General features: G+C 46.7%; 1 protein-coding gene across 5 annotated transcripts in view; it reads right to left on the bottom strand.

The window, feature by feature from the left end:
- Positions 1-16,310, bottom strand: part of CSMD2 (CUB and Sushi multiple domains 2) — a 267,542-nt gene that overhangs the window by 107,191 nt on the left and 144,041 nt on the right. For 3 of the 5 annotated variants that reach the window (XM_090124247.1, XM_090124246.1, XM_090124248.1), the window contains 3 exons: positions 13,501-13,613; positions 12,306-12,503; positions 6,396-6,578 (listed from right to left, as the gene is read on the bottom strand). The exons of 1 other annotated variant lie outside the window; for it this stretch is intronic. In XM_090124247.1, coding sequence (XP_089980373.1) covers positions 6,396-6,578; positions 12,306-12,503; positions 13,501-13,613 — 494 coding nt within the window. The remainder of the gene's footprint in view (positions 1-6,395; positions 6,579-12,305; positions 12,504-13,500; positions 13,614-16,310) is intronic. One more of the 5 variants, XM_031594831.2, reaches the window with a different exon arrangement.

The following is a 16,310-nucleotide window of genomic DNA, read 5'->3' as shown; positions in this document are numbered from 1 at the left end:
GGACAGCTCATTTGCACCAGCATGAAACCTTATCAGGGTAACAGCTCCGCTGGCTCCATCAGGAAAACAACAAGCACGGAGACAACCCAATGAAGTGCATCCTCCTGATGAGAGATGAGCACAGCTGGGGCCGGGCTCTGCCATGTGCAGGCTGCTGCACTGTGAGCATCCCGCTGCAGCTGGAGAGCATGCTGTGCTGCTGGAGCATCACCAGCCCAGCAGTCAGCAGGCTCAGCTTTCAGGCTGAAAGCACAGAGACGCAGCAGCCTCATCACAGAGCGTCGCTGCTAAAACAGGATGGCAGCACAAAAAAAAGCTCCCCAGGTCCCTACCAGACACCAGGAGAACGCACAGAGCGGCAGGCACAGCAGGATGCTTGTGCTTCTGGCACTTCAGCCACTAACACATCCCAGGGACCAAGGAAGAAGGCAGGCTCTGGTTGGACCCAGGAGCAGCTTGGCTTTCTAATGGAAACACAACGACCAAGTTTTCCATGTGGAAAACATGCAGCTTCTCTGACACAGCTCTCCAGGAAGAGCAGAAGCAGGAGCTCCCAAGGAAAGCCCCTTAAGGTCACAGAGAGGAGGAAAGGAAAATTCTCATATAGGCTACACCAAAACAATGGATGGGGAGAGCGGGGGACAACAAGAATGCCATGCACTGTAATTAAGGTCCTTCAAGTGCATTTCTGTCCAGCACAGCACTTAAACATATATGTCCACTTAGGCAAGAATTTAAATCTCAATGCTTTGATAAACTGGGCCTGCAGTGCAGAAGCAGGACTTTGAGGGAACGTGACCTGCTTGACTTTAAGAGCAGAATGGTCTTACATGGCTGCAAACGTGAAACAAGGTTCTTAACAAAAGCTACAAATCCCTCATGTATACAGAGATCACAGTAATCCTACTTTCATTTAATTTGCATCACCTACTGCTGCACAAAGAATGGGTCTCAGTGGCTCAGGGGAACGGCTGTAGACACAGAGCATCTCAGCAGATTTGCTTCTTTGAACCCAGCTGAGGTTAATGGTGAGCAGAAGGCGTTAACAGGTCCTAAAGGATGCACATCTGTGCAAAGCTGTGAGCCATCTCAGCGGGCAGCAGGACCCTTCCCTGGTGGGTTCTGAGCTGCACAAACCCAGAGAGTGGGCACTGCTCTGCTGAAATGAGAGCAAACATCACGGTAGGATGAGGTGACCCAGCAGCTCCTCTCCCAGCTTGTCTGGCAGAGGTAACTGGAGCATCCCTCATCATTTCAGGGTCACTGTATCAGGGTCCTTCATAAAAGCATCCATTAGAAAAACAAAAGCAAAACAAAAATACGTGGTAAAACAGCTTGGAAATAAAAACAATCCCTGCACTTTTTCCAAAATCCACTATGAGCAACTGCATCTCCCAGCGGATAAACAAGCCCAGTGTTAGCCAGGGAAATAAAACCTGCTTACAGCAGGAGGGTGGAGCACATCGTGAGGCAACATACACTGCTGCAGCAGCACTGCATAAAGAGGAATTAAGAATAAAACTGAAATATGAAGAACACACACTGCATTGGGTTTCACTGCAAGAATGGGAACCTGCACTACAGTTTAGAACAGCCTATGAAACCTCCCTTTGGGATGAAAAAGTCTCAATTCCTTCAACAGAAAATTCTCTAGAATTTCAAATCAAAGAATAATTGGGCAATAAAAGAATCATTCTGGTCATCTTATCCACCCACCTCCTTAATACAGACTGCAAAGCAATTCCTCCTTCCTGTGGGCATCCAGAAAGGATTAACCCATCTCAACTCAGCGCTCAGGAATGGAGAACCCATCCCTGCACTGCTCCAAGGGCTAACTGCTCTCACTGTTAAAATGTATTATTTTTAAAAGGCAAACTAAAAGGCTTTTAGCCCTGCTAACCTGAAACACAGTTCTGCAAATTACCCTTCACAAAAAGATGGCACCGTAGGGTACCGCAAAGGTGGGCAGGAAAAGAATGCAAAGAGAGAGGAAGAGAGGAAGAGAGGAAGAGAGGAAGAGAGGAAGAGAGGAAGAGAGGAAGAGAGGAAGAGAGGAAGAGAGGAAGAGAGGAAGAGAGGAAGAGAGGAAGAGAGGAAGAGAGGAAGAGAGGAAGAGAGGAAGAGAGGAAGAGAGGAAGAGAGGAAGAGAGGAAGAGAGGAAGAGAGGAAGAGAGGAAGAGAGGAAGAGAGGAAGAGAGGAAGAGAGGAAGAGAGGAAGAGAGGAAGAGAGGAAGAGAGGAAGAGAGGAAGAGAGGAAGAGAGGAAGAGAGGAAGAGAGGAAGAGAGGAAGAGAGGAAGAGAGGAAGAGAGGAAGAGAGGAAGAGAGGAAGAGAGGAAGAGAGGAAGAGAGGAAGAGAGGAAGAGAGGAAGAGAGGAAGAGAGAGAGGAAGAGAGAGAGAAAGAGAGAGAGAAAGAGAGAGAGAAAGAGAGAGAGAAAGAGAGAGAGAAAGAGAGAGAGAAAGAGAGAGAGAAAGAGAGAGAGAAAGAGAGAGAGAAAGAGAGAGAGAAAGAGAGAGAGAAAGAGAGAGAGAAAGAGAGAGAGAAAGAGAGAGAGAAAGAGAGAGAGAAAGAGAGAGAGAAAGAGAGAGAGAAAGAGAGAGAGAAAGAGAGAGAGAAAGAGAGAGAGAAAGAGAGAGAGAAAGAGAGAGAGAAAGAGAGAGAGAAAGAGAGAGAGAAAGAGAGAGAGAAAGAGAGAGAGAAAGAGAGAGAGAAAGAGAGAGAGAAAGAAATAACAACAATTGACAACTTAATTTAGAGCTAAATGGAAACCTTGTCAAGTGATAGGAAGTGACACAGCTCTGTTCAGTACATTGCTGGGAAAACATCAACGGCACTTTGCGTTTCTGCAGACAAAGCCCAAAGGCTTGCAGCAGACAGCACACACCAAAGGTTTGCTCCTCTGCTGCAAACTACAACCTGTGCTCTGTGCAAAGAGGAGCCCAGGTTATGCAGCAGGTATCACACACTGAGAGAGGATGAGCAAAACAGCTAAGCAGGTAGATTTTATGTTGCTGTTGAAGGATCAGGTGTTTGGGAAGCCTGGAAAAGCGCACAGCTTCCCCATGCCTTTGGAGATGGCTGTGCTGGCACTGCACTTCTGTGGGCTAAGGATGGTCAGAGAGCCTCAGAAAGCTGTGAGAACAGCCTGAAACAGCACAGCCCATCCTTCCATTTAAATACACACACACACATTTATCCCCTGCCTTCACGGGGTCCCAAAGCAACACCAACCAAACACCCTTTGGTTCACTACAGAGACCTTCACCCCAGGTTTGCCCAACACACCACCATCATAATCCACGCTGTTTTTTTTTCTCTGTGTTTTACATAACTTTAAAACACTTGAAGGGTCCATAGGGGGAGAGCTGAGAGACAAAGAGCAGCGGGGATGGCAGCTCTTCCTCTCCTTAGTGAGGAGACAGATTTTGGTCACATAAAATGTTCTGTAGCAATGCTTTGCACTGCAATATTTCACATAACGTTCAGAAAATGAGTTCTGCCCTGCTATACACGAGGATGTTCAAACAGCAATTGCAGCCACTATTTGGAAGCTATGCTGCTATCACAACGCCCAGCTCCTGACTGCATCAGTCCTGACTTCTATCATCATTCTCATTGCAACATCTGAACAACCCACAGCTCTCCCAGTAGCTGAAATTATGGGCTGGTTCCCCATTTGTAAACTTTATAACCTCCTCAGCCACACGTAACCGAAAACTTCAGCTTGAATATTACATCCCTTGCAAGTTCCTATCATCAGAGCAGGAACTTCATCTGAGCAGCACAACCATTTCCCACAGGCAACATTTATCCACATGACACCTCCTACGCCCATTTTGCTGTCCCTCACGACTTCAAGAAAACCAAACGTGGCTCAGTAAGAAAGCAAAGACTTGGGTTACGCTGGGGTATGAGAACTGCCTTAGCCCCAGTACATAGCAGAGCTCTGTAATTTTGGAAAGGCAGCGACTCCAAACCTGATTTGAGCGCTAGAACACGTGGCAGAACAGGGAAAAAGAGAGAAAGAAGGAAAGGTCTTCAGTATGCACACAGCACCGACCCGGAGAAGCACAGGAAGCAGAGCCCACATCCAGAGCGCACCTAATGATGGGTGATGCACTACAGATGTGGTGCCAGAAGTCCTCAGATCACAGCGATTTGAGTATCTCAGATCCAAACCCACACAGCAGGGACCCCTTGCTTAGTAAGGGTTTGGAAAGGACGTGCATCAAGGAGTCTTGCAAGGTTCTTCCAGTGACCTCCGTTCTCACCCTGAGCAGTTAAGGGACGCAACGACAACAGAGAGGATGAAGATGGAGGTGCTGTTATCATGAAGGCACAGAGTCACAAATGAAGAATTCGTCACAATAAGCCAACGCATTACTTAGATGGTTTGTGTTGCTTTGTCACCCACAGCCCCAGGAAATGAGCTCTCCACAATAAATTCTGCCTGCTCACAAATCACTTGCTCAGGACAGCAGGATGCACCGTGGCATGCTGTTTAATCTTCTGCATTTGTCATGCGTTCGCAGGCAGTATCAGAAGCACTGAATTGTTTGCATATCCCAACCAGCAGCACATAAATCAGGTTACCTTATTTTCCTGCCTGATACCCAATACACTTAATGGTCTCCCAACATTTACAGAGAGTTGTCACTAATTCCACTACAGATTTCATGCCAGGATACACATTTTGTCAAGCCACCTCTTCTGATTCATGAACACCAGTATGACACCACCTAGAACAAGTAAACTCGAAGGCAGAGGAGCAAAGGTGTAAGAAAGCAATGGAATACTTTCCCCACGCCCTGCATGCTGCCACGTTGATTCACTGACATCCAGTATTCTGAGGGGCACAGAGAACAGGATGCAATGACTGTTTCTTAACTAAAAAACGTATTCCTTTACTACGCTGCTGACTGTTGGCAATTGGAGTTTGATTTGATGCCCTCTTTCAGTATCTGTCTACAGAAAAAATACAATCCTGCTTTGCTGGGAAGTCTGTCCTACTGCTACTGTGAGAGCATCACCTCACCCCCGGTATGAACAACAGGTTTGGTCTCACCACAAACTATCAGCAGGAACCTCAGCCAAACTACCAGCTGTTTTTATGAATCCATCTCCTGGGAAAGCAGTAAAACCTTCTGAAGCTAAGCACAGCAATGCCCTGACACCTCCCACTTCTAAGACACCCCAGGAAATGTCATTTTCCTATCAGCATCTCTAGCTGCTTTGCTAATTGAGAACACCAAGCAGGAAGAAAGCCGTGGCATCTGGAGAAGTAAAAGCTCCAATGGTAATTGCTTCCCTTCCCCAAACAGACGCACAGAAATACTCACAGGTCCAACCACAGCTGGCAAAGAAAGGCGCTCACTTGAAAACTGATGCCCACAACTGCGGGGATGCTGAGCCACTGCAGCCCCCAAAGAACCCAGACCCAGCTCTGCAGCAATAGAGTTCAATCCCCCGTTGGCTGTATGATACCATTGGCTGTATGATACCATTGGCTGTATGATACCATTGGCACGGATCACGTTCTGCCACGCTACAAACGAGCGTTTTACACTGCAGTGCCTCATCCCGGTGCATTTCCATGCATAGCGAACGCACTTCTAAAAATTCACATTTCTGCTCACTATCCTTCTTCTCCCCACGCTTCTGTCCTTTTGTCTGTTGCTCAACTGAATTTTCATTCCCTATGTTTTTTGGTTAATTCAGCCTCATTCCATGAGAGCATTTGTTCAAAGTAACGCAATCTAGCAGAGCTGTGTAAGCAGAGATGAGACACAAAGAGTTTGCTTGCCAGCAGTCACAGAAAATACGGATATTTTTGTGAGTTTTGGTAAAGCTCAAATAAAACACTGCTTCTGAATGAAGGTTCAGTCACTACAGTAATGCAGGCTGCCCAGTGTATCTTCAAAGGACGCGAGCCCATTAAAACCCAACGGGGACTGTGCACATAACACCCATTTGCATCTGGAAACGTTACCCTGAGTCACTACTGAGAGCGTAATATCCTACTTCTGCTGAGAACTCATGCAACAAATTAAAAAATTGAGGTCCAGCAGCAGGGAGCCTGAATATCGTCAGATATAATGAAAGAAAATTAAACGGCCAAAAATAGAATTTAATTCAATAGATCTTAAATTTCGCTGTCGACGCCCCACCTCAGCTACAAGAAGTGCTTCTTCCTCTCCAGAACTGAGCTGCAAATGCTGGGAGGGCAGTGGGTGCACAGGGCTGTGGGTGCTGTCCCCAATCCCTGCCCTGCTGGGAGCACTGAGCCACGGCTGCCTGCAGCTCTGCCATCCCAGCACGGCTCACAGACAGCACCAACATCACCGCCTGACCACGCACTGAAAGCATCTCAGAGCCGTCTCCTCTCACTGACTTACAAACACAGACAGGTTTCTGAGCAGACCACTGGCTACTCTTTTGGCAGGTAATTGTTTTCTGGCCCTTCAGCTCAAAGGCAGGCTGGCACTCAAACTTCAAACTGTCTCCATGGCGAAATGTGGACCCTTCTCTTCTGCCGTAGGCTGGAACGCCGGGATCCCCGCAGCTCCCCTGGTCGATCTCTGAAAGAAAGGAGAACAGAAGCAGTGAGGGGATGGCTGTGACCCCAAGCAGTGCTGCGTGTCCACCCACGTGTGCCTGGCCCCTAATGAACACAGCCACAGCAACCCGGCTGCCAGGACCCGTGTAAAACCAGACGTACCACGGGCAGACCCTGCAGCCTTCAGCCACGAGCACGAAGGCACGGAGTGCTGCAGGACTGCTGTTTGCTGCCTCCAATCCCCACCACCTCCCATTCCATTCCCACGTGTGGTCCCGAGGCTGACAGCTGATGCCTTCCTGCACGCACACTGCTCATCCCTCACTGTGTGCATAGTGGGACTTGATGTAAGTACGGGCACAACTCGCTGTTATCTGCTGCTCCATATGATTTCATTTCAAAAGGGTCCCCTGCTCTGTATCACCAACACCGACAGCTCCTCATTGCCTCGCAGCCATCTCACTGCTCAGCATTATTCATCTGCTTCACATTCATCTCTCCTTGCAGCCTCCCCTGCTTTCTGTCCCCATCATCTATGATCAGCCTCGCTGTCTTCTCTCCCCGTTTTCAATTTCTTACACCAAATTGGAAACTTCTTTTATGACATTTTCTTTACAGAAGAAAATCGCATAATCCCAGATTTGCATGACTCCATCTAATATTCCAATTTGGTTTGAATAACAACAACGACCTCATTATTATGCTGACTCCAGGCAACTTAGATACAGGTGTATTATGAATAGAAGTCACGACGAGGCACCTCGCTTCTGCTACCGCTGTGTGCATCCTGAACTAGAAGTCACTGCCAGGTAATGAAGCATCCCCAAAATAATTTAACATAAATTAATATTAATAGAAAAGTTGAAGTGGGATTCTTCTTTCGCCTGTCACCAAAAACAGTTTGCTGGGATTTGTGCCCCCTCCTGCAGGCTCTGAGTATCTGAACGCTGGAGGTTTGTACTTGTGCACGAGGGGCAAAAGGTACAGCAGTTCAGGTGGTAAAGGAGCACTGAACTACTGAACTGTACACGGCTCTACAAAATAAAAAAGCAGAAGAAAGTGTAAATCATGGGAAGAAAGCCGAGCTCCCAAAGTCATGAAACGGTAACAAGATTGAAGGGCGGGATGCATATTTAAAACATGCACTGCTGTGACCTGACACAGACGCAGGAAGATGATAACTTCTTCTGCCAGAACTCAACAGCCCTTAGAAATGAATTCTTAGCGTGTCACTCCTTCCCACCCCTCGCAGTGCTGAGGACCCTGCAGGCTCCTTCCCCCCATGGGACCGTGCTGCTGGGGATGCACCATCCCTGTGCCTCTGGCTGCACACAGCCCCGACCCACAAAGCCTACAGAGCTCTGCTACTGCATTCCCAAAGGTGAGGGGCCATCCCAGACCTGAATTCAGACCCAAACTCCAAACCCTGGAGGGCAGCAGCTATAGGAACTGCTGTGAGAGGCTGTGCAGAGATGTGCTGTGCTACCCAGGGGGCAAAAAAGCAGAGTTCCAAGTGTCCAGCATACTCAGTGCCTCTGTAAGATCAGGACAAGCTCTGGCTAGCAGGTAATCAGAAAAATAATGCAGCCAAGCACAGAAAGAAAATAACTCCCTTTTGAGCCTCTGCTGAGAAAGAATAAAGGTAACAGGGGTGCTCCCGAGGTGCTGATTGAATGGGTTCCCCCAGTGCTGCTCTGCAACACCGTGCAAACCCATCTGAGCATCTGCAGATGAGGGAAAGCACCAATGTAAGAATGGCAGAGACACAAAGAATCACACTAACGTGTTCCACCACGTGTGTGATCTCACTGTCAGCAGCACGCAAACAGAGCCAGCCTGGTTCCTTTCATCACAGAGGTCTGGAAATGGCATCTCTGCCCTGAGCAAATTCCCTGCTTCCTACATTTCTTTTCATACATCATAAAATTCATGAGATATTTGGCAGAGCTGAAGTTCCAAAAATGAGTGATTTAGAAATATCAAAACACGTTACTTCGGTAAGATTGAAATGTTTCACCTGAAGAATGTTTAAGCACAGTCGTTTCCCCGTTAGAATAATAAAAGTCAAAACCAAACAAGAACATCCAAATCAAGTGTTTTGACACTATTTAAATGAAACAAGTTGAAATGAATCTTTCAAAATCCTCTCTCAAATATTACATTGCGCGGATCGGTTTTTTGACAAAACAGTCGTTCCTATCAGAAAATGGTTCAGCAGGAATTTCCCAGCTGCTCTCTGGGCTGGGGGTGCTGGGGGTGGGCGCTTTGCTCAGCACTGAGCAGCCCACAGCTCTGGGGGACTCTGAGTGGGAACCTCAGCAGTGTGGGCAGTGCTGACCCACAGCCAACGCTCCATTTGGACACTGCAGAACCCCACACCTCACCCTTTTCTAGAGGGGCACAGCATCTCTGCTCCTTCCTGACTCAGCTCTGCGTGAAATGGAGCATCTTGGAGATGCAGCACTAGCAAAAATACATCATAGAATCATATCATAGAATGGCCTGGGTTGCAAAGGACCACAATGCTGATCCAGTTCCAACCTCCTGCTATGTGCAGGTCGCCAACCAGCAGACCAGGCTGCCCAGAGCCACATCCAGCCTGGCCTTGAATGCCTCAGGGATGGGGCATCCACAGCCTCTTTGTGCAACCTGGTGTGTGTCACCACCATCCATATAGTGTGGGATTTGTGAGCACTCTGAAGACATACCTGAGGAAATCATACAAATATTAGCTCCAGTCTGAAAAGCCTTTAAGAGTATACTTAGTCTTATACACACAGTTTTGCACCTATATTAACTTTGCTTAAACTAACGAAAGCTAATAGTGTTAGGAACCTATTTTTAATGAGCCGGGAGCAGGGAGTTTCTCTTGTCTAGCTCTGAGTTGATTCCAGCCATGAGGAAGAAAAAGGCTCTCATGAGGAAACAAGACGAGAAGGAGAGGATAAAGCAGGAAGGAAAGCCCCTTTCTTCTTCCTGCATTTCTGTCACATCCCTCCCATCCAACTGCTGTTGAAGGGCAAATGCAGAGATGGACCCTCCAGGCTCATTAAAGCCCCACGGTGCGATGTCAGACCCATCCCACTGAACTCAGGTGAAACTCAAGCCCAAGGAATGCGACCTGGGCAGCAGCTCAGGCCAATGCACTATCAGCTAAAAGCCCTCACATCAGCCAGCTCAGCAGTGTTTTATGGCACGAGTCGATATATTGAATGGAAACAGGCGGTGGGAAACCAGCACTGCTTCCTGAGTTGACCACAAGCCTAAAGCAAGGCAATGCAGAACCTAAGGACAGACACACAGCGGTGTGAAACACCTGCAGCCACCCAGCAGCAAGGTGCAATTGTGTGTGAGGACAGAGGAAAGGACATATGCACGCCAACACCTTTATAAGCAGCTTTTCTGCTGGCATCTACACAAAGTTCTGTATTTACACCTAATGCATATGCACCAAGAAACGTGGCAACCCAGCACAGCTCACCCACCCAACGCCTCGGGCAGCACCAACTTGATTAAAACCAGAAAGGTCAGGAGAGGAGATCTTCAGACTGCAGCTCCTAAGCCTCTTAGCAGCACAGCTCTCCGTCTGAGCTGCAAAGCTGTCCTCTCCACAGCCAAGCACTTCGTCAGCATCCCAGCAACAATAAATACTGTTTAATCATCCCCTGCCTGCTGGTTCAGAACACAGACCTCAGCCAGCTCTACCCACAGTAACCCAGTGCCAACTGACACCCAAACTGCATTCGTGCTTCTGAGGGTCTGTAGATGTACTTCTAATTTGAGATCAGTGCTACCTTATGTTAAAAATACACCGAAATAATTGAAATATATGATTACGTTAACACCTCCTTCTTCCTGCTCTTGCACGTTTTAATATTTTTCTGACAATGAATTCTGGATTGCTGATTTTACTGTACACTATTGCTTGTAATAACCTCAAGCTCACCAGGAACAAACACACTGCGCCCCACACACACCTTCAAATCCACCAACGGGGAAAATAATTGCAAAAGGATAAGGCTTGAAATTTTCAGAAGTACTTTTATCTATATGGGGGTCTGAACCCTGCCCAGTGAACCCCACATTTCTCACCAAGTTTGGAGCACGATACCTGGAGGAATGACTTAAAGAAAGCCATAGGAGGGGGATGGCCAGAGAACTGTGCCAGTGGCTGTGGAACCTGCCCCATGGGAAGGTATTCTCTGAAGTTGTCTTAGATTAAAGGGAGAAGAGCTGGGACCCCACGAGGCTGCGAGCTCTCTCACAAGCCAAGCACTAAATTGCAGCATCAATCAGCCTGCCATAGTTATGAGAAGGGTGAGAATTTTGTAGCAAAGTGGAGCTTAGTCCAGATTTCCTCTGACAAGCTCTGCAAGTCCAAAAACATTGTTCACTATTATGAGAGAATGTCTGTTTAAAAGGATAAGCATGGCTGCAGTTGAGACATAGGAGATTTAGAAGTAATCTTCATGAACATTAATGAGCCAGATCCTCAGCTGGTAAAGACTGACACAGCTTAATTGAAAATCAATGCTGTCACACCGATTTGCACCAGCTGAACATGTGTTCCAAAAGAATCCAATCTTGCAGTGCAGATTTGGAAAAGAGCAGAACCCAGACATCTCATGGTTTCTATGACTCTTCCTTTACCCACAAATGAAGCAAAATTCCCAGGCAGGTTCCCCCTCCCCAGGAAATCCACATTAGAAATCTGATGGCACACTGCCCTCCTGAGCACGTCCTTTCCTGCAGGTCCTTAAATCCATGCACCAATAAGTCTCCTAGGTGTAACCATTTCAGCACTAGCAACTGGCTTTATGATTGCATTATACCTAAAAGATACACTAAAACTTGCATGTTTTAGGATGCATGGCTATTTAAATGTACTCTATAAGCAATGCTCTGCTTTTCTAGGAGGCAGATTTTGGTCCTGACTTTATATTGCTCCATTAGCTGTAATTTTCCTCTCGCAGTTTGGAAGAAGTGTGCCTATAAAACTGGTACTGAAAGTTGTTAGTAAGTTAGGTATAATTTCATAATGTATTTGGCAAGTGCTAATTGCCTCTTACTTAAACGGGTCTTGCTTTGCAACTCAAAGCACTCACAAAAATGAAAAGAATTTTCTGGAGTTGGCTGATCTGAGGTCAACTCAACCTCAGGACAGGGCCAGGCACACAGCTGTATTTTTGTTCATGCAAAAATCCATTTTGCAAGGTCACAAATTTGCTATACAAAGACTGCAAAGATGCCCAGGAAAAGAGAAAGCATTTGAAGAGCAGGCAACAGCTCCTAATATATTGCTATAGATGAAGCCACCCAAAACATCTCAGCAAGTCAGAGTGGGGAAAAATCAACTTCCTTATAGACCCACGGCTCATAGAAGAACAGCATAAAGCAAAGCCTGTATCTTTACGCACTGTGCTACATGACTAGAAGAACATGCCCACATTGCCCTCTGGATGAGACTGACAAATGAGATCAGGTCTGAAAGCAAAGCTGGGGAGTGCCTTCACCCCCCCACAGCAGGCAGGTGGAGGGGCAGCAGCCAAAAATCAGTCACTGACAAATGTGGCAGAAACAGACATCGCAGTGACTGCAGAAAGCGTGCTTTCAGGCTGGCACCACCATGGCCACTGAGACCGAAACAGCACCGTTTGGATGCTCCCTGGACAATCAGGCTGGATTTGCCTTTTATTTTTTTTACATTTCCATTGTCTTTTATCTATGTCTCTAATGACTTTCTGCTGACCTGGTCTTGCAATCCTGTAAATAGTGCAGCGTTGTGACCCCTGCCAGGCACTGCTCAGCCTGCTGGTCATGCTGGCATTTGGTCTGACCAGGTTTTCTAGTAGGTCAGGTCCCTTCAGGCTCCGAACTGATGCTGCTTTAGCATCAATCAGCAGCGCTGGGAGGGTCAGCTCCTGGCCCAGCACAATGTGACACTTCCCTGAAACACAGTAAGTCCAAGGGAAACATTTTAGATATGAATGAATACTAATGTGCTCTGAGGGGCTCCGAGAGAAACAGTTTGATTTAAACCTTAATGCTTATATCAGCTTCTGCTATTCAGACCTTTCATCATGTCTAGATAAAGATTGGTACGCCTGCTTTTAGGCATCAGAGTTAGTAAGTCTTCCCTGATATCAGCAGGTTTGGGACAAAACTGAAAATGCTTTGAAAAAGAGTTCAAGACAACAACAAAACCAAAAAGAAGATGCAAGTGTTCCTGTGCTGGAGGCTGCAGCATGGCAACAAGCTTATCATAGATAACAAGCTTCCCCTCTGCAGGTGTGAGCCCATCAGACAGAAGTTCTCAGGGCCCATCAGAGGAATCTGATGATCCATCGTGCTCACACACTGTGAGACCACAAAAGATGGGAATGTCTGCAAAACCCAGCAGCATCTCTGAACAGGGATCCAGGCAAAGCTTCAGCTAGAAATCACTGCTCCCTTACATCAGTTAGAATTAAGGAGCACTTTTTACTTTCTCTAACTTTGCAGATACCCATAACAGAAATGGTAGAAGCTTATGGCAGAGTTCAGCATTCCCATCCTAATTCATTTGAAGGGTTTCTTTATAAAAGTCCCAGAATTAATTCTCCTTTCATTTGTAACACTCCAGATTAGCAGTTCAGACCGCTGATCTACTGGAACCACTGATAACTCCATCTCATATTCTTGCACAGTCTGTTGCAGATGTCATCACTCAGCTGAAGCTCACCAACTCATCCAAAAAAGCAGATGAGAGGGCAATGAAACATTAACCATCCAGTCTGCTCTCGTGGAAACGAAATCACAGAAGCTGTTCTTATTGGAGCAAAGCTTCAGTTTTAAGGCAAATTCTGAAGAGCTTCAGTATGCGGAGAAGCTCCTTTCTCACAAGCAACTGAACCCATCTCATCTCTTTTTAGAAACAGAAATACTGTGAGAGACACCTGAGTTACCTTCGTACGTCGCTTTGAATCCCAGCAGGTTACTGACACTGTCTGTCTGGAAGAGGAGCCACATCTGGTGCTGTGTGCTGACAATGAGGTCGGGGACTGTGGTGCCTGTCAAGCTGTACAGATAAATAAAACACGTCAACAGTCTGTAGGCATCCTGAACCTCAGTTTTCTCACCAAAATACAGGTCACTCAACCTCTGTGGGACAGGATGCAACCAGGACAATGCCACCAGAGTAAGAACAGCCCCCAAGACAACACTGTCCTGAGAGATTTTCAAGGCAGATGATGCTCTCAGTGTGTTTCTGCATTCCACATACAGCAACGAGTCTTTTAGCAGAGCTGAGGGCCTGCAAGTTATTATCACCACTGCTTTAGTAACTGCAATTTAGTACCACCATTACAATGTATTTATCCAGCATCAACAGTAATGTTTCCTTTCTCACTGAAGCAAAACACAAGCAAAGAAAATTCCCACAAACCACAGTGGTGATTGACTCCTCTTAAGACCTTTTAGAGACATTTTCTGGTATTCCCAAGTTTACTTTCAGCACGTTCTCTGCTACGTCTGTTTCCCAACAGAGAAATTTCCACCAGGATCTCAGAAAAGCTCTGCAAGACAAAGCGTGAGCCTCCAACCTGCTGAACATCCTACGAGCCCCAGGAAAAACACAACTAATCCCAGCAGTGTGGGCTGATCGGGGCAGAGCCCACCCCACAAGGATGCTGCTCTGAGAGCGGGGAGATTAAGAAAAATGCCACCAATAAACGCTGTATTAACGAGGCACGTTTGGCTCACTCAGCCTTTGGAATTAATCAGCTTGTTGTGGTTCAACACAGCTTTAGAGCTTCATCCTCCACCCACACAGCACCCGTGCAGGCACTCGCATGCACAAATGCCCACTTTGAGCACAGCTCCTTCCCTCTGCTTCTGAAAGCAGAGTCCCGGTGCGTGGGAAGGGATCATTACTCCAGCAACACGAGTGTTGTCTGTCCTCGTGGCAGTGCTTAATGCTATTATACTATTTCTGCTAAGGCATCACCTGAGATACATTTGTAAGTCACCGTAAGCGTAACGACTGCGAGTGGAGAGGTGGTTTCTTCTGTAGTGTTTGCTTAAACCTAAACACATACATATGTATAGATACAGCTTCTGCCTGGCATCGTTCCCAAGTATGATAGCAGCACCTGAAAGGCTTGATAAAATGGAACCCCAAGCTCTCAGAGCAGAATTACTGCAACCCAGCGCTGCAAGGGAACGAACCCAGCAGCTGTGTGTTGATGGCATCCTGTGAATAAATGTAACTTGCAACCTCCAGGCACAATTATGGCAATTCTCGCTTTCCTGGGTAATTGGAGGCAGTATGGCTGATCTGCCAGTTACAGTTTGCTCAGGGTGATGCAAAACGAGTGCTTGAAGGGTTGTGCTATTTATTCTACCTGCTTGACACCCTTAAACCGGCTGCCTGCTGAGTCCAGGTTGTTTCCCATACCCACACAGGTACCTAGCATCAGAACTGGGACCAATGATGCCATACAAATGCAATGCCCTCCCCTCCCCCTCCCCAGATTTTCTTACCACTCACATAAACAATAGGAGCCACTACAACACCTGAAACCATCACCTCTGCAACTCTGAGCAATCCGCAGGGCGCTTCCCCCTGAAACTGCATCCACCTCCCAAACCCACATCTACACCCCAGCTTTGCTCCGTTCCTCCTCAGACCCCATCAGGCATTTTATTGATCCCAGTCAGTCACGGGGATTCTGTATTGCTAGCAAATGAAGAAGTAACCTTTCCTTAATTACTGTTTTTCATCCAGAGAGTTTGATGTGGACGGGAAAAGATGAAAAAGTGCCATTGTTGGTTTTTCTCAAGTTATTTAAGCAGCAGACAGACAGGAACAAGGAACAGACCAAGAAAAAGACTTCAGAAAAGAGTTTGTTCTTTTTTTTAACAGTTTTTGCATGCCTTCCCATTCCACTTTAACAAGCTGGATGATTGATCTGGGTGCTTGTTACTTTGGGGAATAAAATCCTCACTGCAAGTCAGAAAGCTCAGCCTAACAATCTGTTACGTTCTCTGAGATGCATTTTACAGGCATGAGAGTGAGACTGAAAACAAATGGTCCTTTATACCTCAGTTTGGGATAACGTCTGGTGCTATGAAAGTTGACTCAAATGTATTTCTTGGTTTCAAAGTGCAGGACTGAGTTCCTCCTGAACAGCAGCGAATAAATGACGAGTAGTAAGAAATTGGAACTCTCATATTTAGCAGAGTTGGCTTTCTGCATGGGGATTCCTTCACTGATTTTCAACTTTTTCTCCCAGGTAATGAATAAATAAATTCCCTTTTAGGAGTAGCATCAGCAATTTAATGGGAAGCTTTCCCCAGCAGTGGGAGAAGAGACCACAACAGCACTGCAGTCAGTCACAGGGCTTCTGTACCTGCATCAGCACAGCACTGAATCCCTAATGCAGAGTGAGGACACATGGCATGACCGAATGCATGGAATACACGAGGATACGTGGAATGATGAAATGGAACACGTGGAATCATCAGAACAAAATCTAGGGAAATTTCCATAGGCCTCAGGAAACAGAAAGGGGAGGGAGTGAGAAACCATTTCAGCAAGTTCTTACAAATGATTCCCTCAGCTGTAATTTGCACATTTGGACCAATCAGCTGTGAAATGTTCTGTGACACTTTAATTACAAACACTGTTGCAATAACCAGACTTTACATTTCTATACGTGGCAGGTTGGAGTTTGTGACTTCAGTATCACTGCTGATCACGTCCTGAAAAGTGCAG

Source organism: Phasianus colchicus, chromosome 24 (genome assembly GCF_987193195.1).
Source record: "Phasianus colchicus chromosome 24, bPhaCol1.hap1.1, whole genome shotgun sequence".
Taxonomy (NCBI): domain Eukaryota; kingdom Metazoa; phylum Chordata; class Aves; order Galliformes; family Phasianidae; genus Phasianus; species Phasianus colchicus.
This window is presented reverse-complemented; position numbering and strand designations above follow the sequence as displayed.